This window comes from Cyprinodon tularosa, unplaced genomic scaffold (genome assembly GCF_016077235.1).
Source record: "Cyprinodon tularosa strain WSP-4 unplaced genomic scaffold, ASM1607723v1 ctg21, whole genome shotgun sequence".
Classification (NCBI taxonomy): Eukaryota; Metazoa; Chordata; class Actinopteri; order Cyprinodontiformes; family Cyprinodontidae; genus Cyprinodon; species Cyprinodon tularosa.
In genome coordinates this window covers 2,114,183-2,141,842 of record NW_024038778.1, presented here as the reverse complement: position 1 = coordinate 2,141,842, position 27,660 = coordinate 2,114,183, and the positions used below count along the sequence as shown (strand labels likewise).

Sequence of the window (27,660 nt, the reverse complement as noted above, 5' to 3'; positions counted from 1 at the left end):
GATTCACTAGTTGTTTTTCTACATGAATAAATCTGCTTATATTAAATATATATTTTACATCTTTGGCTGTAGGCAACAGTGCGGGGACCATTTCTATTAATGAAGGAGAGCAGCTGAGTGTCATGGAGCAGGATAAAGGAGACGGATGGATGAGAGTCCTCAGAGCTAATGGAGAGGAGGGCTATATACCTACATCCTATGTCAGAGTCACACCTTAACCTCCTTCAGAGAGTTTGTTAAGGACAGTTAAAGAGCCAGAGTTCAACACAAAGTCACGGAAGAAGATAGTAGCTGCTGTCGACTTGTGTTTTATCTCAGCCAGAGATGATAACAGTGAGATGAATGTGAAGGTATTAAGGCTGATTACAATATCTCCGCTCTCTGTGGCATGGAATGCTGTCTCAATATGCATATCAGTCTGGTGTGATACTTATCCATTTTCCTGCATTTAAAAAATAGGACAGATCTTCAGAATGTTGCCTTAAAGCTACAGTGTGTAATTTTCAGCGACATCTAGCGGTCAGACTACAGACCGCAGCAACATGAACATCCCCCCCCCACCGCTTCTCCCCCCCAATAGTACGGCGAGCGTTACGGGACAAAATTTCTTCTACGACGTCCACATCACCTACCCTTTCAAGTGATGAGGTTTGTTTACATAGATAATTTTACAGATAGTATTTCATTAGTCTGTGTAGGGTATAGATTTCATGTAGACTTAAGATAATAAATATACCCGTTATTTTTTCTACATCGTTGTGACGTCTTGGTGAGCTGCTTTGCATGGTGATATAAACAGACGAAGTAATTGTAGTCATTAGTTTAACAGCGAGATTGTGTTCGCTGGAAGAATATATATCCCCCGTTTACAGAGTCCAAGTCATTTTGGTGGCACGGGGGTTACAACGCGAGGGAGAGGGAGAGGAGGAGGGCGAAGGCAGGGAGGCCGTGCAGCTAGGGCCAGGCGAGAGAGGGGAGCCAGCGGGGTGAGAGCAGAGGAGGAAAGGCTTGAAGATCTCCAAAGGAGCCGGAGAGAAGTAACCGAGGTATATATCCAGAAAATTATTTTACAGAAAATTACTGAATCATTACCTGTGAAACGTCAGGGACGTTGCTGAATAAGTATACTGGAGAGTAACAGCATCATCACGCAGCATGTTATTGTTTTAGACAGGTCTGAGCATCCTGTACTCCAAAAACTGCAGTGATATTAGACAATTGTGTGTGTAGGATTAATTACCTGTCCAAGAGAAAACTGGCAACTTGAGCGTCACTTTGAAAACCTTTTTCCTCCATCAGTGACTTCCATCGTGTAAATGCCGTGCCAATGTTGATCCGTGTTTTTTGCCGTTTCTTGTCACGCTTGCGTTTATTCTCGTCGTGTTTCCGCTTCTTAGATGACGGGGGTTCGGTGTCCGCCGCTTTTCGTTGTGATACAGAGTAGGCATGATCCTCCATTCGTCTGATGTTTGGCCACACAGTGCCAAACAGTTTGCAAAGTCACTCACGCCTGCCGCCTTGTTCACCTTTCTTGTTACTGAGGCGCAGTATACCTGCTTCTTCTTCTTCTTTGGTTTCAGGCAGACTAAACGCTTCTCAGGCATAATACTGCCATCTACTGTTCAGTACCGTCTCAGTTAATCTCTCTCAACTTGCCGTAGTTATTTTTGAGCGTCATGGGAGATCTCGCAATCGCTAGTTTGTTGCCTCTGCGCTTGCCGTAGCGCAAAGATGTCAGCCTCCATGGCTGCGAGACCCGCTCCTATGTAATTATAAATAACGAATTCTAAGGCAACGCAAATATTATGGTTAAAAGGCTGAGCTCATAGGTGATGATAAATAACATAGTTATGTATAATATATTAAATTTCTGACTTTATATGCCTGTAATTATTACACACTGTAGCTTTAACTTTGTGTCACATTGATGACATTAGAGCTGTTATATAGTGGCTTGTTAAAGTATTCAAACCCCTTCAATTTTTCAATACTTTTATCATGTTAAAACCATAAACTTCTCCCATTTTAATGATTTGATGCTTTTGGGCTCTAGTGGCCTTTATTTTTAAAAGTAGCCCGACAGGAAATGGGAGTAGAGAAAGAAAAGACATGCAGCAAAGATCACTAATCATGGACTCCAACCTGTGATGTCACATACATGAGTCGTACGCTTAATCCATGGACCACCACCTTGCTACAATGTTTAACTGTTAAAAACAAACTCCATTATTCTGACGTGAAAGAACAATATTAGAAAGCTTTTATTTCTTCCTTAACAAATCCAAATTTGAAGTGTGGTCTGTATTTGTAAATTACCAGATCTTTTGTAAAGACGTCAGAATGATTTGAGAATTAGTTATGCTTGAACATCTGATGGAGCACTGGTCATTTCATGATCTTAAACTGGAACGAGCACTACAGTTAACCTATTAAGCCATCCTGAAAACTGTTGCTCACAGACTGTTCCATCCACGCTGACAGACTTGCAGACGTTTACCATCTGTTTACAGACTCTGGATTTGCTTTGGGTGAAAATACACGCCTGTTATTCCACTTCTTTGAGCACAACTTTTACACAAAAAGTAGAGAAGTTAAAGGGGTATGGATATTTTTAATGTTGCTTGTGGTAAGCATTATAATATTTTATTTGTTTATAGTTCATATATATATATATATATATATATATATATATATATACACAATATATATTTCTATGTGACTGTAACTTTTTTTTTGTTCTAATACCCTGCTGAACTTTATTTTGTAGCTTTCTGCTTAAACAATTTTCCTGATGCTATAATGTGAGACTCATTCCTTAAATGTGCCTTTATGTCTTTTAACTGGATAAAACCACTAAACTGGAAGGAGTGAATACAAATAAATGCTATTGGCAGTTATGAGGGTTTGAATATTTTTTTTGTCACGTGTCTTTATAATGGATAAGAATATGTTTTAAGAAGTGTCCTTATTTTCACAAATCTAAGATACTTTCCTAATGTGATCCAGGAAGTAATTAAACTCTGTTTAAAGTTAGATTTAAATAAAGGTCAGACATTAGAATCTATAAATAAATGCAAATGATAACATTTTGATGTTTTTGACACAGATACACTTTTGAATTTGAATCTCTGCACAGAGATACTTTGTGAGATATAACAAAGAGCTGTTCTGGATAAACATGCTTTAATTTTTATAAGGTGTCAAAGTTTTTTTTCAACTAGTATTATTCTTTATCCATCAGTATTCTTAGAGAGGCATTTAGGGGGATTTAGATCACCTACATAAAGTCCTGTCCTGTTCTTCATTTGCTGTTCAAGGAGCCCCTTACTTATTTTTGTAAAAATATAATTTAGAAAATATTTTAAAAGTTGATTTATTTGCTAATGGTACCTGACTACTTTATTATAGAATTGTTTTTCATTTGCTGAACCGGTTTAATTAATTCTGACTTAAGCATTTTAGCTTTGCAAGATTAATTTTAGATAGAATTTTCCGTTTTATTTGTATCTGAGGTCCATTTTAACAACATGCTTTTTGAAAAATAGAATATCTAAATGTTTAAGGTAAAATAATAATAATAAAAAAAAAGAATTTAGCTGCAATGAACTAATTGTTAATTAGAAAACAAGCTGAAAACATATTCTACAAGAATAAAGTTCTTAAATGTTGTTTTGTTCATGAATAAGATTGAACACAATTTTATTTTGTAATTTAACAATATGTTGAAAATCAATCACAGTTTAGGTTTCCCTTGACATCTATCGAGTGCCTACCATGCAGAACCTCAATGAAAAGTATTTGGCTGACAGACGATTAATACAAGGCAGTGTAGCTGACAGATAAAAAGAGTAATTTCTTTATTTCATAATTTAAACTTTTGTCAAAACTTTAAAAAGAGTGACCTTTTGCTATATTAGAAAGGAAGGTAATATTAAAGCTAACATGCTGAATTTAAACGATGAAGCTGCTCACCAGGACAAAAAAAAACTTAGATTTCTTTGTTTCTCTTCCTGTTTTGTGTTGATACGCTCAAAGCCTCTGCACAAAGCTTTTCTTTAATAAAGGATGCAAACCACCAACATACCCTAACTGGAAATCCAGATGGTCAACACAGCCCAGTGTGGAATACATAAGTTGCAACTGGAAGCAAGACATTCCCAACAGAGGAAATGAAGGATTTAAGATTCATCTCCTGTCTGGAACTTCTCCTTCTCTCTAAGCCGCATCAGGTTAAATCCTCTTCCTTCTCTCACAGTTACCCCAGTTGATATTATTTTCTGTACATGACATTTAGCAAATGTTACTCAGAAACCTTTAAAATTATGAAGTGAGACATCATCTATCTTTTGTGTTTCTTTATTGCAACTCTAACCTCAAAATAAAAAAAGATATTATTTACAATGAAGTTCCAAAGAGCAAAATCTCAGCTAGAAAACATTCAAGTTGCACAAATAAAATCTCAAGTAATAAAACAGCAAAAGTCTGGTCACATTAGTAGTCACGTGAAAAACCTTACAAAGAGTCTCTCATCTCATAAAGTTAAGATCTTATAACACAGATATTTGTTTCTGAAGAAATCAAGGCTCAGTTAAAACAATGTCTGTCCTTTTTCTGCTAAGGAGGAGGTTTGTCTGCCAGCTACCTCTTGGAGTTATGACTGTTGTGGAGTGACCTCAACAGGTTCCAGTTTATCCGAGAGAACACAAAGGATCTTGTCGAACTTCTCATATCGCTCCTTTTTGTCCGCCCCCGCTCCATGTTGACCCCAGAACAACCGCAAGGCGAACTCTGTACGGAAAGCCTCCAGCAGCTCAGGGACCGGCTGCCAGCCTTCTGGTGGAAAGGGGAAAAAGACATTGGATCAGAAAACTTCACAATCCTAAATGCTTAAGGCAACTGGGCTTCTACTTACAGCATGGTCAGAAAGTACACCATTATAAAGCTTCAAGTACTCTACGTTGCAAAAACTTGATATCTAATTAAATATTATTTTCTTAAATTAATTTTTTTCTTGAATTGAGCAGGTAATTTGGACAATTTGACAATGGAATAAGACAATTCACCCTTTAAATAAGTCATACTTATGCGGTCTCTTAACTCAAGCGAATAACATACAATTATCTTGTTTTAAGGGTACAAATACTCCCTTTATTGGCAGATCATCTTATTTTCCTACTTAAATTTAGGTTCAATACACTTATTTGAAGACATTTTTATTCATTTAAAAAACAATATTCGCAGTGTAAACTGCACTTTGGCATATGTAACTCTTTAAACTCTGCTTTTTTTAATTTTACTTACTAATTTATATATTTATTGACTTAATATACATGAGTTCTATACAAGAACCACATGCATAAATATTAGTGTGTAGCATCTGTCAGAAAACTCTTTTGTAAGGACTAAATATTGAGCAGGTCTTCATTTAAATTAATTTAAATCCCCTGTAGAAAGGTAGTTTTTACACAATTAGTCCGTGTAAGGGACTTTTTGAACAAATGCTGACTAAGACATTACCTGACCAACAGCTTTAGATGCATTATACTGTTCTCCTCAAGTCTCCTTGATTCCCTCCCAGTTACATTTCTTGAAAAGAATCCTCCACCCAAACCATGTTCATAAATGTCCTCTTAACTTATAATCCAAAGAATGTCATGTTAATGTCATGTGGAGTCGTTTTTGCAAACCTGTCAGTAGGGACTGTGCGTGTTTTTGGTAATATTGGGAGTGTAAGGCGGCACTGCGAGCTGACTGAAGGACGTCGTACAATGCCTGACAGCCCCTCTCACTGTTTTCCACTGGGTCCTCACCCTCCATCACCATGAGAAGAGGAACCAGGTGTGGCACAGCAATGGGACCCTCGACTACAGAATCTGCAGAGGAACATGAACCCCACCAGTTACTACCAAAGTAAAATGTACAACATCTGACACCATTTCTGAGCTTGACAGCACATCATTTGATATCTGAAGATGTAACAGTTATTCACAACAAATGTATGGCGTCCAACCTAGATGGGCATTGAATATAAATTCACAACAGAAGCTAAAAAAATAAAAAAAGAAAGAAAAAAAAACAGTTTCTGTCTGTTCTCATTTTGTTGCTAATGCAATTGGCAGCTGTTTGGATTTTCAAAGAGGTTTAATTTTTTGGGTAATTTTGGTCAAACGACCTTTTAAAACAGAGAGAAATGACAAATTAAATGCAGTTTGTCGAAGCATTAAATTCATAAAAGAACCCTTTTCAGTTAAGTCAAAATATTTTTTTTACCATGTTTGTATTTAGGCAAACAAAGAGACTGACTTTTCATTTGGTCTTATTAAAGTGTTTTTCCCACCATGCAGAATGTTCTTAATTAAAGTAATTGAAGGAGCAAACATTTAACTGAAAACACAGAAAACAGAATGCTCTCAATATATTTACACTTTTGACAAAAACATATGGAGAGACAGTCAGTATAGCTACCACAATATAAATGCCACCTCATGGTTTAGTAAAGCAACCTTGTGATTTAACTTTTTTTTTTTTTTTTTAAGTATTTAGTTATTGCATCTATTGGCCTGCAGTTCCTAACCTTGTAAATAAAACCTGATCTCAATTTTACACGGAACCTCGCTCCATTCTACTTATCTTTGAATTATGAACCAAGCACACATCTATTCTAATAAATTACTCAATTTACACATCCTCTACACATTGCAGGGAAGCACCAAGTGGACAAACAGTTGGCTTGATTCTATCCTTTTGGGAAGCAATGCAGACGTGAGTTTGTAGAATACTCACCTACTGTAGAATATAACTATGAAAATATATGATATTACTAAAGAATGAAAATTGCGGCAGGTAACTGTTTTAAAACCTAGAGAATCAGTTGGTTTTGGTCTGAATTTCACATTAATTACAGGCTTTTATTCTGAAATCTGTACATGCTCCTTGGAGCTCTTCTGGACTCTGGAGTGAAGCTTACAAAGTGTAAAGTTGGGTTTTCTGTTTGAACTATGTAATAGAAATAGAAATTGTCACATAGCAACCACAAACTTGTATGTGTTTTAGTAGAATTTTATGTTACGGACTAACACGGCAGAACATAATTGTTAAGGGGAAAAAAGGCGATGAATCCAGTATTTTTAAAAAATACAAAAAAAAACTGCTATGCATTGTTACACTACTCTTACTACCCTTTACTATACTATGCTAACTAATATGTTGTATTTTAGAAACCACCTAATAAATAAAAATAATCCCAGAATGTGCAACACCCTAAAGACACAATCACAATGTGAAACATGGAGGAGACAGTGTTATGCTGTGGGGAGACTTTTCTTCAGCAGGGTAGGGGGGCCTGCCAAGAGGGAAAAAAAGGTTTACCTTCCAGCTGGTACATACCCTCTAGCATTCAACCAAAACTAGAGTGAAATGGTTTAGCTCACTGATGTCGAATGTGTGGCTCAAGGGCCAAATAGTGTGAGACAAATTAAAATCTTAAATTAAAAATGTTTCCATAATTTAAAGAATTTGTTACTAAATCAGACAATATGAAGTAAGCATTTGAAGGAGAAACCTGCATCCTGTTCATGTTCCTGAAAATACAAATTGTCCTAGTTTAAAAACACAAACCCCCAAAGAATAAGAAAACTTTTAAACTTTTTGTTTGATTATACATCCATACGAAAAACAATAATTAAACATGTTTCCACAGTTCTTGTTGGCAGTTTTACTATTATTTAATAAACAAATAAAAGTTTTTTCTTTTTTCTGTTACTGGAAACACTCACCATCTCCCTCATTCAAGGACTTCATGAAGGGTTTGAGTTTCTTCTCATACAAAACTGCACTCTCTGTATGGCTCCTCCTCAGTGCTCGCCACGTCATCTCCAGCCGCACAATCTAAACATGTGCAGAGTGACAGAAAACATGAATACCTCTTAGGGTTTTTAGCATCCTCCCAAGCAAATGGGTATACAACCACAATACCTGAGACATCTCCAGAGCCTTCATAACGGCTGAGAAGGAGAAGAGGTTGTGCACATTTTCTTTCAGAGCCTGAGCCAACATGATAACTTTGTGTAAAACAGTTGCTCTCTGGTTAACTGTACCCGTGCAACCCAGTATGTCTACTGCCACACCAAGGGTTATCAGATGATGCCTATAGAAAACAATAGAAATAAAACACACATATTTACAGAAAGTTAGTACTAAGAAAGGAAACCATGTTTATATAGTAAGAATGCATACAAATGTATAACAAATTTAACATAAGATGTTTTAAGAGATAGGACAGATGATTTAAACTGTAAAATAAAAAGGATATCATAACCCATCTTCTCTGCATAATTCTCATAATCATTATGAGGAATATTCAGGTCAGCTTTGGATGAATTTCTCATAATGGCCTAATGTATTTATCTTCCCTGTTTTAGAGCAAAAAGAGAATCAGTGACAATTACCTTTCCAACAAATCCTGTCGTAATTGATGTCCATGTGGCAGAGTAACAAGCTCCAGTCCTGAATTTACTCCCATAATCTTTTTCTGCTCATCAGTCACACCAACAATGCGTGCAACCTGCAAAAAGTCATCTCAATGGGCTATGCTTTCTAAATATTGTTCAAATGATTGATTTCAAACTATTTTTAAACACATTTTATAGGTATCTGTGCCCTGTTTCAGTGTGGAGTTCTCAGTCAATTACAGTTTATATGTGATGATGTTTTTTCTGGATGGATGGATGGATGGATGGATGGATGGATGGATGGATGGATGGATGGATGGATGGATGGATGGATGGATGGATGGATGGATGGATGGATGGATGGATGGATGGATGGAATAACTATGAACAACACTTTTTGATAATCAATTTAACTGATAACACCTTTTTCCTACTGTTGCAGGAGAGGAATTTTAATACATTATTAAACTTGGTAAGATCTCAGAGTTTTAACTGTGTTTCTGATTTTATTTAAGTTGCTGAACAATAATGTAATAATCAGAGTAACATTAAATTTGAAAACACGTTCTCATTACATAAAAAACAATAAAAAAAAAGAGTTTTGAAATGTTTGTGCCAATGCCAATTCCTACCTGACAGTCAACACTTAGCATATGAAGAGCGAGAGTTTTGGCATCTGAACCACTAAAGAGCTCTTTGACTGTGAGGAGAATGTTCGACTCCAGAGGTCTGTTGTGGTCGGGCAAGAGCAGCGACTTGAACTGGTCCAACTGGAAACAGGACGATGTTTCTATCTGCAATAGAGTCAACAAGTCCATAGCTTTAATAGCAAAGTTGTCATTTTTAGAAAATAAATCGAATCTGATTTAGTGAACGGCTTTAAATTTCTAAATATAACCATATTACGTTAAGATATTGTAATAATTATTGTATTCATTTAAAGTGGTTTTGCAGGCTAATTCAAATGTTTAATGATAATAATAATAATAATAATAATAATAATAATAATAATAATAATAATAATAATAATAATAATAATAATAATAATAATAATAATAATAATAATAATAATAATAATAATAATAATAATATGTTGTTCATAAAAATTAAGAGACCAGCTTTTTAAATCTAAAGTTATTCACCCCAAAACGCATTTTACTGTAGAAAGAATGAGGCATTCCAGCTCTATTTGGAAAAATAAAGTTTTAACCTTCAAGCGATACATTTTAACTGGAATAAATTGACTACACATGAACTACAATGAAATATGTTCTGGTGTGAATTACAAAGTTAAAACCATGCGTTGGAAAGTTGGAGCAATAGTATTATGACCTTTAAAGTCATGATGTGCACTACTTACATCAATATTAGGAAAACATTCTAACTTTGACTGTTTATACTTACAGCCTTTCAGTTTTTAAAATGCACTTCAAAAGTATAAAGTACTGCATAAAACATTAAATTTACTTTTAGTCTTTCTGACTTTTCAGTTTTGAGTTCTGAGGTAAATGCAAAAAAAATCCATTCTATTGAAATCATATTACTGGTAGATGCATAGAAAATTGATGGCTACTGATGCCCTTTCTAAAATATGTCAGCATTAAAACTACATTAATGTTAATGAACTCCTTATATAAATTACAGAGTGTTAAGATAAAAAAAAAAGTTGTATTTTTTGATACTATACTCAAACTGAACTGATGAGAATTTGATTTAACTAGTAATTCTTGAGATGTTACTGAACATGGTATAATATGTATAATATTTTGCAGTAAAACACACTTGGCCTTCTAATGTTTCACAGCAAACAATGCATGTTGAGCAGAAACCAAGCTATTCAATCATGATAATTCTCTGCAGACCTTCATGGTAGAACTAAAACCTAGAAATCTACAGAATTCAAATGTATTCTGTCAGCATAAAGCATCCCGAGAACCACTGATATCCATTATCTGACATTGGAAGAAGCATTAAATCCAACAGGATTATCCCAACTCTTGCAGAGAAAGAACCACCAAAAGGTCCATTTAGGCAAAGCATTTATGTTATAACAGCTACAGAAGCCAACTCTTGAAAAATTCTGCTTGCATGACTTTATGATTTTTTTCAATCTTAAATATTGGTTGTTGAATATAAATTTCATTCTCTGGTCAGATGTGATAATAATAGAAAGTTATTTGTATAGATCCAATGTTAAGATTAAAGAAACACTATTCTAAACACTATTCATCACAACTGCTAAAATCATTCTTACTGTAAAGCAGTGGAAGGGTTGTCCTGCAGGCATTATTTATTTGGTAGAAACTAGAATGTCTTTCCTTGTCACTACTGTCTTGTCTTCATCTTTAAGTAATAAAAGGCTGGTCTATTTGACAATGAAGGGGTGTGAAAAGGCAAGTCAGTTCCATAAGAACATACAACAGGTGTGGAAAAATAATTTCTGGTGTGGCTCATGACTGCATGTATTCGAATCAGATGGAAGTAGGACTTCTAATTCTGAAGTGAATGTTATTTATACACACCTGAGGCCTTTCGAAATGCCAGTCTCTTTCTTCCTCTGCTGCTTTCCTCAGAAGCTCTTTCTCAAACTGCAGCTGTGAGGATTCTTCCTTGTTCTCTTCCTCCAAAAATCCAAAGGAAGTTTCTGTAATGCGAGCACGGCTCTGCCACTTCTCCTCTGCACGCAGCCGGTCCACATGGCCTTTCTTCTGAGACTGAGGGATCTGAAAACATCAATAAGATAAATACTCCTTTTAGAGGATTTACTTCTAAATCCTCTAAAAAGAGGATTTTTTACCTGTATATTGAGCTCGCTGTAGCATGATGAGGGGTCTTCATCTAGGTCTTTAGGAGGAGGAGGAGTTGCACTTGCAAAAACAGTTGAGACTCTGAGGGGTTTAGGAGGAGCTCTTGGATGCAGCTGCCCGTCTGAACCTCGCAAAGTAGCACCGCCACCTGCAGGCAGCAAAAGATTTGGTTTATGTGGATGCAATATTTCCCTAAGTGATGGAAAGCCCAATAGTTTATTACCTGGATGGAAAGGAAGTGTTTTATGTGGTCTGGGGCTCAGCAGGGGTTCACTGCCTGTGCGAAACACAGGAGAAATTTGATCTGGGGCTGTGTCTTCTGGCTGGGTGGTCTCTGGAGGCCCTGAATGAAAACAGGAACAGAAGCAGTTCAAACCAGATGTTGACAAAGCAAAACATTTTCCTCCAAAACAGCAAAAGCAGATTAAAGTTGGTAAGTACTTTCATGTTTAAAGACCCTGTCTTTAAAAATGTATTCTGTGATCAGACTAAACATCTAAATATGGTCCTGGTGCTGTAATCCAGATTGTAAAGTAGTGTTGCACCGATACCGACACCAGTATCGGGCGGGGCCCCAATCCAGCACAAAAATGGTGGTATTGGTATCGGCAAGTACTAACAAATAGGGCACCGATACCATTTTGAGAGCCAATTTTATTTAACTATTGTCACCCATGCCAGGTAAGCAATATAAGGTTCTACTGGATTCACTTTGTATTAGCCTTTTTCCTGCTTCACAAAGGTAGGCAGCAGCTTGACAAAGCCATGATGGCAATTATTTTACATCCAAGTAATATGCAGTTCTTTATATATATACACATAGCCTAGTAAACTAGCCCCACCCGCCAGCGGCCAAATATAATTTTTGCCTGCGAGCGGTCTATCCTTGATCAATGCCCCAGGCCATAGAACTGTCTGGCCGACCACAACGCAGAGATGTGTTTTGAATTTCTGGATGCAAAGCAGGCGAGGTTTTGAGGGCTTGACGACAAAGCTGCGCGACGCTGGAGAAAGCGCAACAAGGAAGATGGCAACAACTATTGAAAAGTTCCTGTTTGACTCAGCTTTGGAATCAGTTTTGGAAGGATTAGATTTGGGGTTTACATTGAAACGTAAGCAGGAAGAGGCTCTAGGCTCATAAATTTTTAAGAAGGACGTATTCGCCGTTTTACTGACAGGCTGTTTGTTTACACTCCCCCACCAGCTTTCTGTCACACTTACAGTCAGTTGCGCTCATTGGTCAGAGCGTTGACCAATAGGCACAGACATGATTTGAAAGACAACGGGCTGTTCTCATCAACAATCTTCCGATGTCTCATTCATCAGGGCCAGACTAAATAACACATTTAATCCTACATTTAGTCTGGCTTATCAGGCTAATACACACGCACAAACATCAATTTCAAACAGATGGTATCGGTATCCGCCGATACTGCACAGCCATATATCGGGTATCAGGGCCGATAAAATGGCATCAGCGCAACACTATTGTAAAGTAGTACTTTTTTAACCTACTATTTGTCATAGTAAAGGTTTCAACAGCCTTTTGATTGTCTGTGCTTTGATCTGCTCTGAATATTACATTAGGATGTCCATAGAAACCCTATTGTTAGTAATATTAAGAATGTTTTACAACATTAATACTACCAAATTCAAGTCCTAGGTTTCTTGGGGAGGAAATCATTTCTTTCAGCTTTGTCCACAAAGAATTTTCTGTCACAGCATTGGACATGTTACAAGCTGAATAATCAACAAGTCGGTCATAAAGGAGAAAACCTGTTATAATTATCCTAGCAAAGCAAAACTACTAGAAAATAAATGACAAAGCTTCATGAACGCAACTAAACACACGTTGGAGTAGATTATAAGGTTGGCAGGCAAAACTCTGCAATTTATCATTAGAACCCACCGAACACCACTGGAGAGTGAGCTGAAATATAAATAAAAATAATATAAAAAAAATTTTAGTTTTCATTTTAATTCCCATTGAAGCTTTGATGCGAAAATCTGTTTATTCACTTAAAAGTAAACATTAGAGAAGAACTCAGTGTCAGCCATAGCCTTTCTTCTCTGACTCACTTTTTTAGGGATCTCATTTAACTTGAGCTTTAATATTTTAGGTAAAAATCATCAGGTACAACAATGAGCATTTCATGAATGTTTGCAGAGATATAAAATTGTGAAAATATGTTGCAGCAAGGCAAACTTTTGCAATAAAAAAATGTAATTATAATGCACAAAACTAATGCACAGTACACTAATTTTAACTACATTCAGTTTTATTTAACTCAAGAAGCACCCAACCTGGTCTTTCCTGAGTTTGAGCTTTTATGAGTTAAACCTTAATGAATAAACTGATTTACATTGAGCTATAAAATAATGATGTCACTTCCCCCACAATAAAGGAAAAAAACTTCATTTGTAAATATTCTTCTGTTTTCAACCAAACAAATGTGGGTCATTGAGGAACATAAATCTATACACTTTAATTCTACCTGAAAATATTGGTGGCAGATAAATAAATTATTTCCAAACAAAATTAAAATATTATATAAACTGTGCCTGAAACTACATAAAATTACAGATTAAAGCAAGAAGCCAATATTTTAAATGCCATCAGAGCTATGATTGTACTCATACAGCTATAAGAGGACCATCTGTAAATCCATTTGCTTTTGTAAATCGAGCACATTTTAATGAATCTGTTTGAGATGCGCAAATCTGTCACAGAACACACACATCAAGCGGCCACAGTGGATGATGGCTGCAGGTTGCTTTTTTTTTTTTGTAACATCCTCGTTTGTTTTTAACCTATATTGCACCTCTCATGATTTTGTGTGGCAACATGTTCCTAATAGATGTGTGAGGTTAATACATTAACAGGACTACTCTACAACAAACTCAATTATGCAGATAGACAGTATCATTTGGACTTGATACAGTGAAAAACAGACGTTTATATTTTTAGCCACTTTTTCTATGAGTCAGTCACACACAATAGGTTTTTGGTTGACGGTAAAAAATGTCCCTGAGGTGTGCAAACAAAGTCCCTTTGGCCTGACAGCACTGTTGCCATGGTTATTTGGTGGATGTCTTCTGGGTATTTATTTATATTTCTACTGATTGTCATGTGTATTTAGGGAAATCAATTGTCAATTCCATCCAAATTGGGTTAGCTGGCTACTACATTTACAAGAAAATTGGTTGTTTCAAAGGTCAAGTCATATAAAACAAACAGAGGAGAGGCCATCACCCCTAATGAGAATGTACTCAGTATCTGCTCAGCAGCTGGCTGTTGATGGGGACCTGGAGCAGCCAGGCTGACAAATAAAAAGGGCTCATAACAGCTTTTAGAACTCCCAGCTTTACTTTAAACTAATGTTATAATAAAAGCATAATATTTTTCCCTAAAAGTGCATATTAAAGAAAGAAAAAAGCTATAAAAAATGTATTTTGGGGGTAAACAATTTTTTTGACTGTTCAGTTCACCTTTAGCATTTCTTCTACGTTTATTTTACCAGAGGACGTGACTCAGACATAAATTATCTGATTTATATATGGCAGCAATGTAGAAAGAAAGCAGAAAACTAAATGAAATATCCAGCTGTGGGGTGTAAAGCACTAAAATAATAGTTTATTATAGTCATTTATTGGATATCAAAACCTGAGAAAAACAGGAATGTGCTGAACCAATGTTGTTAATGTACCTGTCCGTAGATTGCTGTCAGACTGTGCAGACTGAAGTGAAGGCCTCCGTCCAACATTCTCCAGGTTAGCAGGCTGACTTCCACTCCTGTCACACATACAAGATACACTAATATGTTATCTGTTATGTCCAGGGTATTTTATTTAGTTTTATTTTTTTCAAGAAGCCAAACTGTCTCTTAATATTGAAAATCATTATCAACCACCAGTTTCTAATTATTTTTTGAAGGTCTTTTACAGGGAGTTTTTACGGAAGAGGGTTAGGGCCACTGGGAAAAAAACAGTTAAGTGATTTTATTTCAGTTTACTATGGGAAAATAGTCAGAATTCCAACTTTTTTCCCAGAATTCCAACTTTTTTCTCAGAATTCTGACTTTTTTCTCAGAATTCTGACAATAAAAAAAAGTCAGAATTCTGAGATTAAAGTCAGAATTCTGAGATTAAAGTCAGAATTCTGAGAAAAAAGTCGTAATTCTGACTTTTTCCCCATACTAAACTGAAATAAAATTTAAAAATCAGTTAACTTTTTTTTTTTTTTTAGTGGCCCTAATCCTCTTCCGTAGAGTTTTTGATTTTAGATAAAAAAAAAAAATAAAATAAAAAATCAAGGAAAGGGAAATAATTAAGATAACAAATTTTACAGGGATTGGCTCTTAATTCAGAAACAATGTATAAAGACAGAAGGTCTGCATCATAACTTTTTCATGCTATACTATTGCTATTCATACTATTAGTATTCATACTATACTATTTGTATAATTAACACACACTTATAGATCTCTGCTCAAACCTTAGTAGGGGATTGATGAGCAGCAGCATGTCCTTATGGGAGGAGCTCAGGCTGCGTCTTTTGTTGCTCCCAGACCGATTTTCTCTTCTGCTTATAGCGCTGTTGTTTTTCAGCTCCAAGTTGCGTTCACTGATGACACGCAAAGGAAGACTTCGATTGATCGGGTGGAAGATGATGGCCCCCGAAGCCTGAGAGATGGGCCGACGCCCGCCCACATAAATCCTGATCAGGGCAGGAATATTGGGGAATCGTTCTTCCTCAAACTGGAACAACTCCCGGGGGTTACCCTGTCGCAAGGATACATCATTTATTAAGCAGATACTTTAAGCACAAAGAGCTCAAACAGCAGCAGTTTAGATACACGGCAGTTGTGATGAATTTGAAATCACTGTCAAACAATGGCAGCATAATGGTTTGTTATAACTGGCTGGAGGAGAAATTACTGACAAGTAGTGAAAGGAGTGATTAACTGGGTTTAACTTAACAGGTTTCAGGGTGTTTTAATTATTTTTTTCTGTAACACCAATTATAAAAATATTTAATTTTAACAAAATACAGGTTAAGTGTTTGTTTGTTAACATGGATAATGACATAAAATTCTACAATTATATAAGGAAATCCTGATAAAGAAACAAAACCATCTTCATTGTCTCTTATTGGGGACTTAATTGGTTCCATAACTGCATTATTTTAAAAACGTGACTCCCGTTATCTCAATTTTTTCACTAACATAGAATTCATTTTTTTAAATGTTGGACCATGACGTCTATTTAATTATTTGCAAATAAATCTAAGCGTATTATCACAAATACATTGTTATCCAGACTTTACTTAAACACCCACCAAATTTTGCATACCCAAAGAGAAAACCATATTACTAAGGAACTGTAAGCCCAAGTTGCATGTGTGATACATCATTTTAAAGATAACATCTTGAAGTGTCTGAAAATATAAATGAAAATACAGCATAAACTGCATCAGTTCAAACATGACTGAACGTTGTTTTTTTTCTTCTAAAAAATAATAGGTATTTTTTGAATAGCAGTAACAAAGACATGCTTAATAATAGGCGTGTAATTGTTTGACATTTATTCTGCATTATGTCAACCACAACTGCAGATCATTTCAGACCTCTAAGTATAACAGTTCCAGACCTATGTGACCTATGTGTCTTGGTTTTGTTATGTTTATTTAAAGTATTCAGTTTTACTTTGCTCCTTGTTTTAGTGTTTAATTATTATTTTGTTGTTTTCTTGTTAGTTCCTGTCTTCCAGGTTTTCCATTTGTTGTCCTCTGCTGCCCTCTTGTGTCCTCTATCCCTAGCTCTGTTTTCTGCTCTGTTCCTCACCTGTTTTCAGTCCTCTCGTTAGCCCTCTCTTTGTCTCTGTCCCCTTTAAAAGCCCTTCCTCTTCAGTTCCTGTTTGCTGGATTCTCGTCTAACGTCTGTCTGCTTACCTCGTCTCTCCCTTGCTCCTAGTGTTTGGTTTCCCCTGATGTCTCCTTGGTTCTGGTTTGTTTGTTATTTTTGTTGGATTTTTTTATTCCTGCCTCTGTACCTGTGAACCTCATTAAACCCACCTAAATTCACCTCTGCCTACTTGCCCCTGCTTTTGGGTCCTCAATCCAACACCAAATCGTGACACTATGGGACTTTTAACTTCTGGTGTCACCAGCATCTCCAAACCTCTCCAAATGTGCCAAATTATTCCAAATAGTGATTATTGCTTTTACACAACAATTTTACCCCAAAAATCACATTTTCATTTGATGATTGACATGTGAGTATCTTTCACTGTTGTGCAAGCCGATAATACGACTCTACTTTATTTAAATTAGCCATGTTTATCCTTGTTTGACATCTCATTTCATTGGCTACAAAGCCAAACAGGGCACATTTTATTAACCAATAATAGCAGGACTCTATCAGGTGTAATATAGCTCTGCTCGGTATGTCATTGGCTGACAGGAACAGCCCTTGAAGTATCACGAGCGCTTCTTGATTGAGTCAAATCAAATCATACATTGATGCCGTACACTTTTTTTTGTAGGCAGGAAGGTGATAAAAACAAACATAACAAACATCAGCAAGATGCTGAGCATTAGCTACGACCAGCAAACTTTTCTGATGTCAAAAAACAGACTTTATGGGGCCGTTTTCTTATCATGGAATATTTGTATTATAAAAACGCTGAATTACTTTAAATCTGTGGACCCTTATGGACGAGTGGAGTAATAATCAATGAAAGATTGGATTATAATATGGCTTCTGTATGCCTTCAAAAATATATTGTTGCAGCTGCTTTTTCATATTTATGTTTTCCCATGCTGCTATAACTGTGTTAATTATGCTTTGTTGCTCATTGTGTCCATAAAATGAAGTTGATGGTTGTATTCTGGAGAATCTAAGCTTTCTAACGATATCTAACATGTCTATATTGGTAAAAGTTTAAACCTTATTACTCTAATGCATTCGGAGATGTCAGGACAAAATATATCAAAAGAGTCGCCGGCGAACTGGTGGAAGTTAAACGGTTAAAATTCTTCACAGTATATTACAAAATTATATACAAATACAAAAATTATATACAAATTCCCCTTTAATAAAGAGAAGAGCAATTATTTGAACCATCATTAAGACAGCAACACCGTAAGCTTACCTTTTTCCTTCTTGTTGTACTGGTTACTCAAAAAAAAAAAAAAAAAAATGAAAAGTGAGGCATAAATCATGCTGTGTATACCCACCTTTCGAAGAACAACTTTTATGATCTTGAAGTGCTGTGGACTATTCTTCCACAAGCAGCTTAGGACATAGTCTCCAGGAGAGGAGCTTGAGTCTCTGACCAGGAAGTCTCCATCCCTCTCAAACAGGGATTCTGAAGCCTTGAGGAAACAGTTCAGGTTAATTTAGGCAGCTATTCATACAGGCTTACATTTTTACTTATGCCTGAAACATGATTTCAACAATTTCTTAAGAAACCATAAGACTCGGAAAAAATTATAGTAATTTAACATTTTAGCTGCATTCATGGTTAACACTAGCATATCAACACTGCAATAGTTCAGTGTCAAACAGAATTTCTGTACTTCGTCAGTTTTCAATTATCTTAGAAAAAATATATTTAAAAAAAAACACACTGGATAATAACATATTCTTAAAAAGAAGAATTTGTGCTTCAGTCAACAGACTATTAGACATATGTGGTATTATTAAAACTATTTAAATAATTGTAACTTCATGTGACAGCTTCTCTGAGACATATGTGTAATAAACGTCATTGTTTAGTGTTTTAATTGGAACTCTGAGTAATCTACCTGCTTTCAATTTCAACACTTCGATGTTCCTTAAACCCACATAATGCAACCTGAGAAAAACCCCATAGAGATGTATTGTTCTGCAGGTGGTTACTAAATACCAAGAACACTCAGCCACAGTAAACCAAATGAAAATGTAAGTCTGAGGAAACAAGGAGAATACTTTATACTCTAGTTTTTCTAGAAGACAAGAGTGAAAAGGTGTGTTTTTCAGAAGCAATGATTTGGGTCAAAGATTATTTGTGTGTTATGGTGGCCCAGTCATAGTTCAGCCGTACAGTAAAAATCTACCTTATATTTGATTGGGAATCCGTAGCAAAAATTAAGCCCAGAGAAGTGATGGGCAATTAACATACCCTTTACTATTATTACGTTTGTTTTTTATGTCATCAGACTTTTGATCACAAGAATAAAAACTACATGATGCCCAATGTTAAAAAACAGGAGCACTGTTGGCAATGTTAAGTCCCCCTGATGTGTTGCAGGCTAAGTCCGCTTTTATGATACAAGGAAACCAAGTTCAAATCCTCAACATGGAGGGAAGGAAATCCATTGTAAAATTCTCTGCCAAATCTGGGTGATGACTAGTTTTTTTCTTTTTTTTTTCAAAGCAGCCTTTGTGATTGTGGGGCTGTAATTGCAGTCACAGCTACATAATCTATAGCTAAAAATCTGATGATTTCAAAATAATTTTTATCATCTATTTCAACCTCAATGTATAATAAATGCAAAACAATGCTGATAAACTTTCTCTCCCCATCCCATCTGATTGAGACTGAAATATGTTCTATATCTTCTATAATTCTTTTTTTTTTAATTGCTGAAATTCAGAAAGGCCCCAATTTCTTTCTTTGATTCTGAAAAAAAAATATCCAGCTGAAATATTACTTTATAAGATGACTTTCTTATTTTTTATGAGTGCATCGTTATGGATTGCAAAGCTGAGCTTCTCGCAACTAATGTCATTAAGATGTGACTTGTCCCATTATCGCACATAAACTGTACTAAGGGTTGCCATTTTGTTACACACTATTTAATATATAAGTCATGTTAGAGCTGCCCTTGCAGGGTTGAACTGTGGCTGTAGCAGGTGCAGTTTTTGTATTTTTTTAAAACTGTATATGCTGTCATCATTACAGCTCTATGTTCAGGTACAAAACCAACTCAGACAAGTAATCTTCTTCTCCACTGCCAAAGCAGTGCTGGCTTCGGACATTGCTGAGTCAGCACCTTGAGCCATCGGCTGTGGTTAAAGGGTAAAAAGAAAAAAAAAATCCTCCACCACTGTAGTTTTAGATAGCTGCCACTTTCGCTAATCCCTACCACACCCCAATAGACCCCCACTCTTCATCTCCACATTCAGCCTTGCTTCTAAGACGTTCAGACCGCACGCAGCAAGTGCTACTTTATTTTTTATGCTTTTACAAGTTTAGTTCTGAAGTGTGGCTGAAGCATCTTTGCTGCTCTAACTGCACGGTCGAAAAGTGGGTCTGACGGGCAGAGCTACCCTATCCTTTCTTTGCCTGTAACAATGGCAGAAGATATTTAGAGAGTCGCTTGGCTTATTTTAATGAATAATGCTACTTTCAGACTGCAAGCACTAGAAGCAGCAAAAAAGTTTCTGCTGCATTATTTTTTATGCTTGTCAACATTAAGGTCAGACGTCCTGTAAAGTGTGTCCAGATGCATCAGATTCTTCTGCTGCTCCTGTATTCAGTGGCGGAGTGCTCTATTTGCTGTTCTAAGTGGGTAAAACATTGTTTTATTATGTTTTTGTAAGAAAGTACTCCAGAAAACTTCATCTGTGCAGTTGGTTCATCAAGATTACCATCCTGCTTTCAAATATTATTTAGCTGCTGGAGCTCTGTCCCTAGAAATCCCGTTCAACAGCAGTCTCTGGCCCGGTTGCCTCTTTGCAGTTTTCAGCTACTGATCACGGCAGCTGGAAGGCATTTTTAACGTACGTAACCCAAACTGCAGGCACCAGAATAATAAAAGTGAACACATTTTGCCGGCAGCTTTCGACATTTTAAGTTAATTTAGGCATAAATAAACTGTTTCAGAGGAGTGATCATAGCGATCTGCATCAGCAGTGCTGTGTCTGTCTCCCTGCCAGCTCCCAGATCAGCTTCTCTGATTGGTTGATGTGGCACATCAAGCAGCAAAAGTTTAATTTTTCCAGCTCCAGCAGCTGCTGCTTCTGAAGTCGTACTCGCTGGATGCTCAGAAGCTCGTAAGGCACTCCTACAGCTGCTCAGATGTGCTGCTGCAGCTGCTCAAAATGCGCTGGAGGACCTTTTGCTGCGCCTTAAAGTGCATCAACCATAGACTTTGCATGTAATCTAGCTGCTTCTGCTGCTTCTGCAGCGTGCGGTCTGAATGTAGCATTAGGGCCTCATGTGCCCTGCCCACATTGATGGCAGTTTACTAAATTTGTATTGGGGAGGGTTTTTTTTTACATCTTTAAGCAGAAAACAACAGCATGTTATTAGTATTGGTGGTATATGTATTGTGGTATGTGCACCTCGCGGGTCAGCGGTCCATGGTACCATGCATGACTCCTCACATCCTCACTGCTCAGCTTTAACTCCTCTTCTAGCTCCTTTTTCAGGAGATCCATCTCCTTTCTACCACCGAACATCTGTAACATACACAACAACAGAAGATAAAAAGTTTTGAAACTCTGTCTACCTACATCTCTTTAGCATATGAAAAGCAAAAAGGATTTTTGGACATCATTTTACCTTTAGATGGCTGAAGTAGGCACTGATACTCTTCCTCTTGCTGTAAAACAAAAACAGAGAGGATTTAGCCAAGGATTATTTTGCTGGGTTTTCCTGTTGGACAAGGACAGAAGACCAAGGTCTGGGTCTGTCATTAGCACAATAAAAACCAACAGACTTTTAATAGCAGGCCTTACTTTCTTCCTTCCTTCCTCCCTTGCGCTTCCACTTTCCTGCCTCTGTAAACACATTGGCCTCAACCGTATATCAGGCCTGAACTGTGCAACAACAACATCCCATTAACCACAAACTAAAAATGGAAACCTGAAAATGTCCCTCAAAAACACAAAATTCACACTGTGAATGGAAATAATGTTTATTGAAGAGTTGCAAGTATTTTAGGATAGCATGATTTAGTTCGTTCTTGACCCTGGATATTTTAGGTACTTTTACTGTAATTATCTCAGTTAAAGTCATTAAGCCACAATGAGAGCTGGGGCAAAAATGACATCATGACAGACGCTTGATCAAAAATACATTACAAATATAAAAATGAAATATATTCAATGAAATGTTCCTTAAATTCACTGAACTGCGATTCTGAACCACACGGCATTCTGGGGAATGTAGGCAGAGTAAAGTATTTGGTCTCTCAGTCTCTCACAGACTAGCCAAGATAGGTTGGTGGTGGAGCTGGTCTCTTTTTTTTATTTTTAATGTTAAAATAGTTATAGTTACAATTTGAATTGGGATTTTGTCCCAGTCCTAAATTGAAATAGGTAAAATAAAAAGTTAATCAACCTTGACTGACATGGGAGGCTGATATTTTGATTCATTTTCAGCCATATTGAACCATTGTTGTCAAACTGATTTGTCAACCACAATAGATGTTTGCTTTAATAACTACTTGTATAGATGATGAAAAAAAAGGTCATAATAATTATGCATAATGTACTTAGTGATGATTTAAATAAAATTTGTCAGATCTTTTTTTAGCTGTAAATTAATGTAGGATTTATTGCAGCTATTTTAATACCAAAAAAAAGAAGTTTAAAGGTAAGCCAATATCCCAGTGACAAGATTCCTTTGTAAAGTTGCATTTTTTTTACTTTAGAAGTCAGATGTCAGATAGTATCACACCCAGTCTAACCATGTTTCTGTTTTAAGCCGTAAAACCAGTAGAACTTGATGATTGTTGTCCTGAATTGATAATGCAGAAAACCATTAGCAAGGCAACCCGATAGTATTTCTCAGTGTTTTGCTGCAGTGTGTTCACAGACAGGCCTTGTACTGCTATGTCCCTCTGACTTAATGCAATCAAAACCATCAGAAGTACGAACAAACTTGTTATTGCTGTAGCCTTCAGATGTATTTTATTTTTCCAGGAAATAATACATTTAATATTCTGAGCTTGAAAAGTCAATTCTAACTTTGGAAAATGTGAGGTTTTCTTTCAAACTTCAAACAAAAAAAAACATTGTGAAAGGTCAATAATGAACAATGCATTTGCTCCACAAATTATTTCTATTTCATTAATTCAGGCACAGTGTAAATCAATTTAAATGAACTGCATGGAAATGCAAAAAAAAAAAAAATGTTTAACAACTTATTTTCATCATCCTTCATTCGTGTAAAAAAGGAATAAGGAACAGCAAACTCAGATAAACAGCAGGAAAGTGTGTGAAAATAAAAGGCACATCTAAAAATGTAAATAAAGAACTATATAACAACTATGAAATCAACTAGAGATTGTTTTTGTTACCTTCTAAATACATTACATGAAATAATTTTCTTGATTTTCATAGCATAACTCTGTACTTCAATATTCAGTTGCTGTGGTGCTGAAAAGAAGGAACTTAGAATTCATTGCATAGGTATGCATTACTCTTTTAATTTTCCACTTCTTTCCAATCTACTGTCAGATTTTATATATTACACTTGAAAAAGACAAGCCGCAGTGCAGCAAGGCAGCAACATGTTCTGGAAATATTTTTTCTCAACACAGACAGGTACAATGATCAGATCTGATGAGAAAGTGGATGGATATTTCACGCTGCAAAACACTTGCGACTAATTGAAAGGTTTTTCCTTCTAAATAAATATCCTTAACACTCAAGAACATCAAAAAAATGTATTAAAGTATGTTCATCATAATTTTGTTGTTTGTTGTTTAATGTTGTTGCGGCCACTTCACATACAATTCAAATTTGTTGTTTCATTTTTTTTTTATATTCCACTATTTATTTATGATAACCACATGCTTTCTTGTCTATGTGTAGCATCTATTTACACAACAAAGTCCTCATATGTATAAAAACACTACTCAGCAATAAATAATTTCCGATTCTGATATGTACAATGTTGAAGTCAACATTCAGACCTAAATTTAATCAAGGGTCTGTGACGACATTTGGAACAAACCTCCCACTTGTGACATTTTTGTCTAAAAAAGATAATTATTATCCTAGTATTTCATAATTGTGATCTAGTTTGTATAAGTCTATTTGAGGAACCCTCAATAAAACACAATGAAGTTGTGTGAAAAAAAGTAATCACAAAATGCAAAGAAAGTTTAATGGCTGTCGATACTTTTTCAATGCACTTTAAACAACAATGAATTGTTCTATATCCTCCAGAAGACCATAAAAAAGCTAAAAAAAAAAAAAAAAAAAAAAACATAAACACTTACTGGATTCATCTTTTTTTTTTCTTTATATTAGCTAGCTTAAAAACATGTTACTACCAGAATTCAATATAAAAATAGTAAAACGAATTTCAGATGGATTATCAGTATACACAGGGGAAATGTTTGCAATATAATTAGCTTTACAATGGAAGACATAAAACCATTAAAAACAGTAATTTGTTCAGATTCAAGCTCTGCATTAAGTTTAAAATAATCAGTCAGATAGTAGGATGGACATTCTATTAGAAAACTTTTCATATATTATTCAGAATAAAAAATATGGGTTTGATTGTTGTATTTGTGTGGGTTCCAGCACATATTGGAGTAGAAGGAAACGAGAGGGCAAATAAAATGGCAAAGAGGGCAATTCAAAGTCCTATTAGTTTTACAGTTAAAACAAGTAAATCGGAGGGAAAGAGCATTATTAAAGAAAAACTGATGGAAAAATGGCAAAAAAGGTGGGATGAAGAAAAAACAGGAAGGTGGTTTTATAAAATTCTGAAGATGATAGGAAAAAGAAGAAATGGAAAGGAGGAGAGACTGATAACAAGATTAAGATTTGGGCAAACAGGACATAATTATAGACTTTTCAAAATTCAAAAGCATACTACTGGCAAATGTGATTACTGTGGAAAATATGAAACAGTAGAACATGTTATACTGGAATGTCATAAATATGAAAGTGAGTGAAGATATATGAGGAGAGAGTTTGAATGTATTAAGGAAAAGAATAACTTAGTAGATATTTTGAGGAGGAATTGGGGGAGTAAACATATACAAATAATTATTCGATTTTTAAATTAAACTAAATAATTTTATAGAATTTGATTATAGTGAAGGTGAATGTGTGTATGATATAGACGGGTAGAATACAAAGTTATGCATAAGTATGTCAGGTTTTTTTTGGATTGTTTTTGTTTTCCTTTTTTTTCATTCGAAATTATATATATATATATATGTTTATTAGTAAATAGTCCATCACGAACCACACTCTATACCAGTAAGTGGCGGTAATGCTACTAAATGTTTGTTGCCAACCGACAATAAATCCAACAAGAAGAAGATATCCAAAGTCCACATAGAAGTTTTACTGTTTTTTATGGAGTAACAACTCCACATCCTGTTTTTAGGGGAGTTGGCCCCAGGAGAACAACTATCTCTCACACACCTGTAAATGTGCTGCTGAGGGGCCACTAGGAAATTTAACATGACAACACATATTGCAACACCTATAATAACCCACTAGTGTAGGTCTGTAAAACAGCCGTCTCTAATGCTTCAAATGCGTTTACAAAATAAAAGCCTGCCAGTGGAATTGCGCAACAGGTGAGCTATTTATTGGAAAAACCTGGGAAGATACAGGAAGCATGCAGGCATACTACATTTTGTTGTATTTTTTTCTACATAGCAACAGCAAATTCAAACAGTTTGGTTCGTGAAACTATATGTCCCTCAGCCTATCTAAGTACCAGATCAAATATAAAAAAATATATATAGCGCGTCATGAAGTGGGACCATAGCGGCTGTTCCTACCTGTAGGAGCGCCTCACAGCTCTCTCCTCCCGGGCATGTTTTACTCCACGCTGACGACAACAACACCAATCAAACTACTTCATAAGTTCATACTGCCGTGGTTCGAAATAATTTTCTGTCTTTTACCCTACCCTGGTCCCTCCCTGCACCCCCGATACTATCCTTCCTGCCTTGGCGAGTTCCCACAAGTTCTGCCAAGCGCTCCTTCCTCTCTCCACCTCCTGTCTCCTCCTGTGCTGAAACACGGCAGCAGCCTGTGTCAGGCATTCCTGGGATACCGACACATCACCTGGCCGCAGTCAGCAGGACTACCTTGCCTTCCTGTTAGGTTGTAGGTAGGCAGCTTTGCGAGATGTTTTAATCTGCCCCAAGCTTAACTCTGACCTACTTTTATCAGCACAGACACACAATGTTTCAGCGTCCAAAAAAAAAAAAACAGCTCAGAAGCTTTTAAAGCACTTGATATCAGTATTTATACATAAAATTTACATATGTATATACTGAAATACTTGGACGCACAGTCCACCAATTTATTTTCCTAATTCTTTTGTTTTACCTGCCTACCAACATATCAAATATTAGAGCAAATGACTTGCATAGCATACTTTTTTTTAAAAGCATTGATTTTTTTTTTACTTTACTTGAGGTCCAGTTAAGTTAATTGTTGCCTGCTGACTTCAAGGCTATGGAGGACCAACTCTGCTATATTTAAAAAGAAATACAAAAAATAAATACTTAATAAATAAATAAGAATACAATTAATTGTCCCCCAAAATACAATAAACAAATAAATGTAGGTAGAAATTAAATTATACAGTGAGACATAAATGTATATATCTCTTTTTAATTATTTTCTTTGTTTATTCGCCTTGGTGATAATTACCGTACTTATTTATTGTCCATCATAATCTTCAACTTTATTTATTTATTACTTTTTTTTTAGCATCTATTTATGTGTATGATATAATATTTTTGTCTGTTTTATTCTTCCTTTGTATTTTTTTACCCCCTTTATTTTAAACACTATTTATTTCTGCCTGTCTTTTTTACATTTCTGTATGCATTTCTGCCTCATTATGGAAATGAGAAGGGCTGTGTCTAAGAGAGTCAACATCTGCTCATTGGTTGGCAGCTCATCTTCTTAACTCACTTTTTTTGTTGGTTTTTTTTTTTTACTTTTTCGGAATAACTCACAGAGGTCAGAGTATTAAGTTAAAATGTCACTTTCCTGTTGCTGTTGTTCAATAAAATTACATTTTAAGATCATTTGAGGCAAGAACATTATACTTTTAAGCGTCACAATATGGCCCATTTACCAATTTTATGCGTAATTAAAAAAAAAAAATGTTCAGAAGTTGAGAGGAGCAACCAGCGGAGCTCCGAGGCTAATGGCAGCCAGGGCTAACCTCAGCCCGCGTGTGAAGTACCACTGGCTATGATGCTGATTTTTTGTTTTATTTGGCAAAATGTTCATTTGATTTGTGTTTATCTGACTGTGTTAATTATTATTCCCCCACTAAATGAAAAAAAGTCCTGATTCATTATTTTCTATTAATAACAGGAGGAGAAAAACAGCTTCAGATGAGCCGAGGATGTGGCGAAATCATCACTACGCTTCTGTTCCAATTGGCCCAGATTTATACTGCGTGCTCCC

General features: G+C 35.8%; 2 protein-coding genes across 6 annotated transcripts in view; one reads left to right on the top strand and one right to left on the bottom strand.

Moving 5' to 3' along the window:
- trip10b (thyroid hormone receptor interactor 10b) overlaps nucleotides 1-480 on the top strand; it is a 29,262-nt gene extending 28,782 nt beyond the window's left edge. Inside the window, exon 15 of one of the 2 annotated variants that reach the window (XM_038285307.1) lies at nucleotides 73-480. In XM_038285307.1, the coding sequence (XP_038141235.1) occupies nucleotides 73-218 (146 nt within the window). In that variant the 3' untranslated portion in view covers nucleotides 219-480. The remainder of the gene's footprint in view (nucleotides 1-72) is intronic. The other variant, XM_038285308.1, reaches the window with a different exon arrangement.
- Nucleotides 481-4,496: 4,016 nt separating this feature from the next.
- The window catches only part of sh2d3a (SH2 domain containing 3A), a 37,359-nt gene continuing 14,195 nt past the window's right edge, over nucleotides 4,497-27,660 (bottom strand). Inside the window, exons 1-16 of one of the 4 annotated variants that reach the window (XM_038285339.1) lie at nucleotides 26,138-26,310; nucleotides 26,007-26,056; nucleotides 21,809-21,848; nucleotides 21,589-21,705; nucleotides 18,495-18,632; nucleotides 15,753-16,039; nucleotides 14,965-15,050; nucleotides 11,481-11,600; nucleotides 11,248-11,405; nucleotides 10,973-11,173; nucleotides 9,083-9,244; nucleotides 8,448-8,563; nucleotides 7,975-8,146; nucleotides 7,776-7,887; nucleotides 5,688-5,873; nucleotides 4,652-4,833 (exon numbers count right to left, since the gene is read on the bottom strand). In XM_038285339.1, coding sequence (XP_038141267.1) covers nucleotides 4,652-4,833; nucleotides 5,688-5,873; nucleotides 7,776-7,887; nucleotides 7,975-8,146; nucleotides 8,448-8,563; nucleotides 9,083-9,244; nucleotides 10,973-11,173; nucleotides 11,248-11,405; nucleotides 11,481-11,600; nucleotides 14,965-15,050; nucleotides 15,753-16,039; nucleotides 18,495-18,632; nucleotides 21,589-21,705 — 2,037 coding nt within the window. In that variant the 5' untranslated portion in view covers nucleotides 21,809-21,848; nucleotides 26,007-26,056; nucleotides 26,138-26,310. Of the gene's footprint in view, nucleotides 4,834-5,687; nucleotides 5,874-7,775; nucleotides 7,888-7,974; nucleotides 8,147-8,447; nucleotides 8,564-9,082; nucleotides 9,245-10,972; nucleotides 11,174-11,247; nucleotides 11,406-11,480; nucleotides 11,601-14,964; nucleotides 15,051-15,752; nucleotides 16,040-18,494; nucleotides 18,633-21,588; nucleotides 21,706-21,808; nucleotides 21,849-26,006; nucleotides 26,311-27,660 lie in introns of those variants that run through there. The other 3 variants (XM_038285338.1, XM_038285337.1, XM_038285336.1) reach the window with 3 other exon arrangements.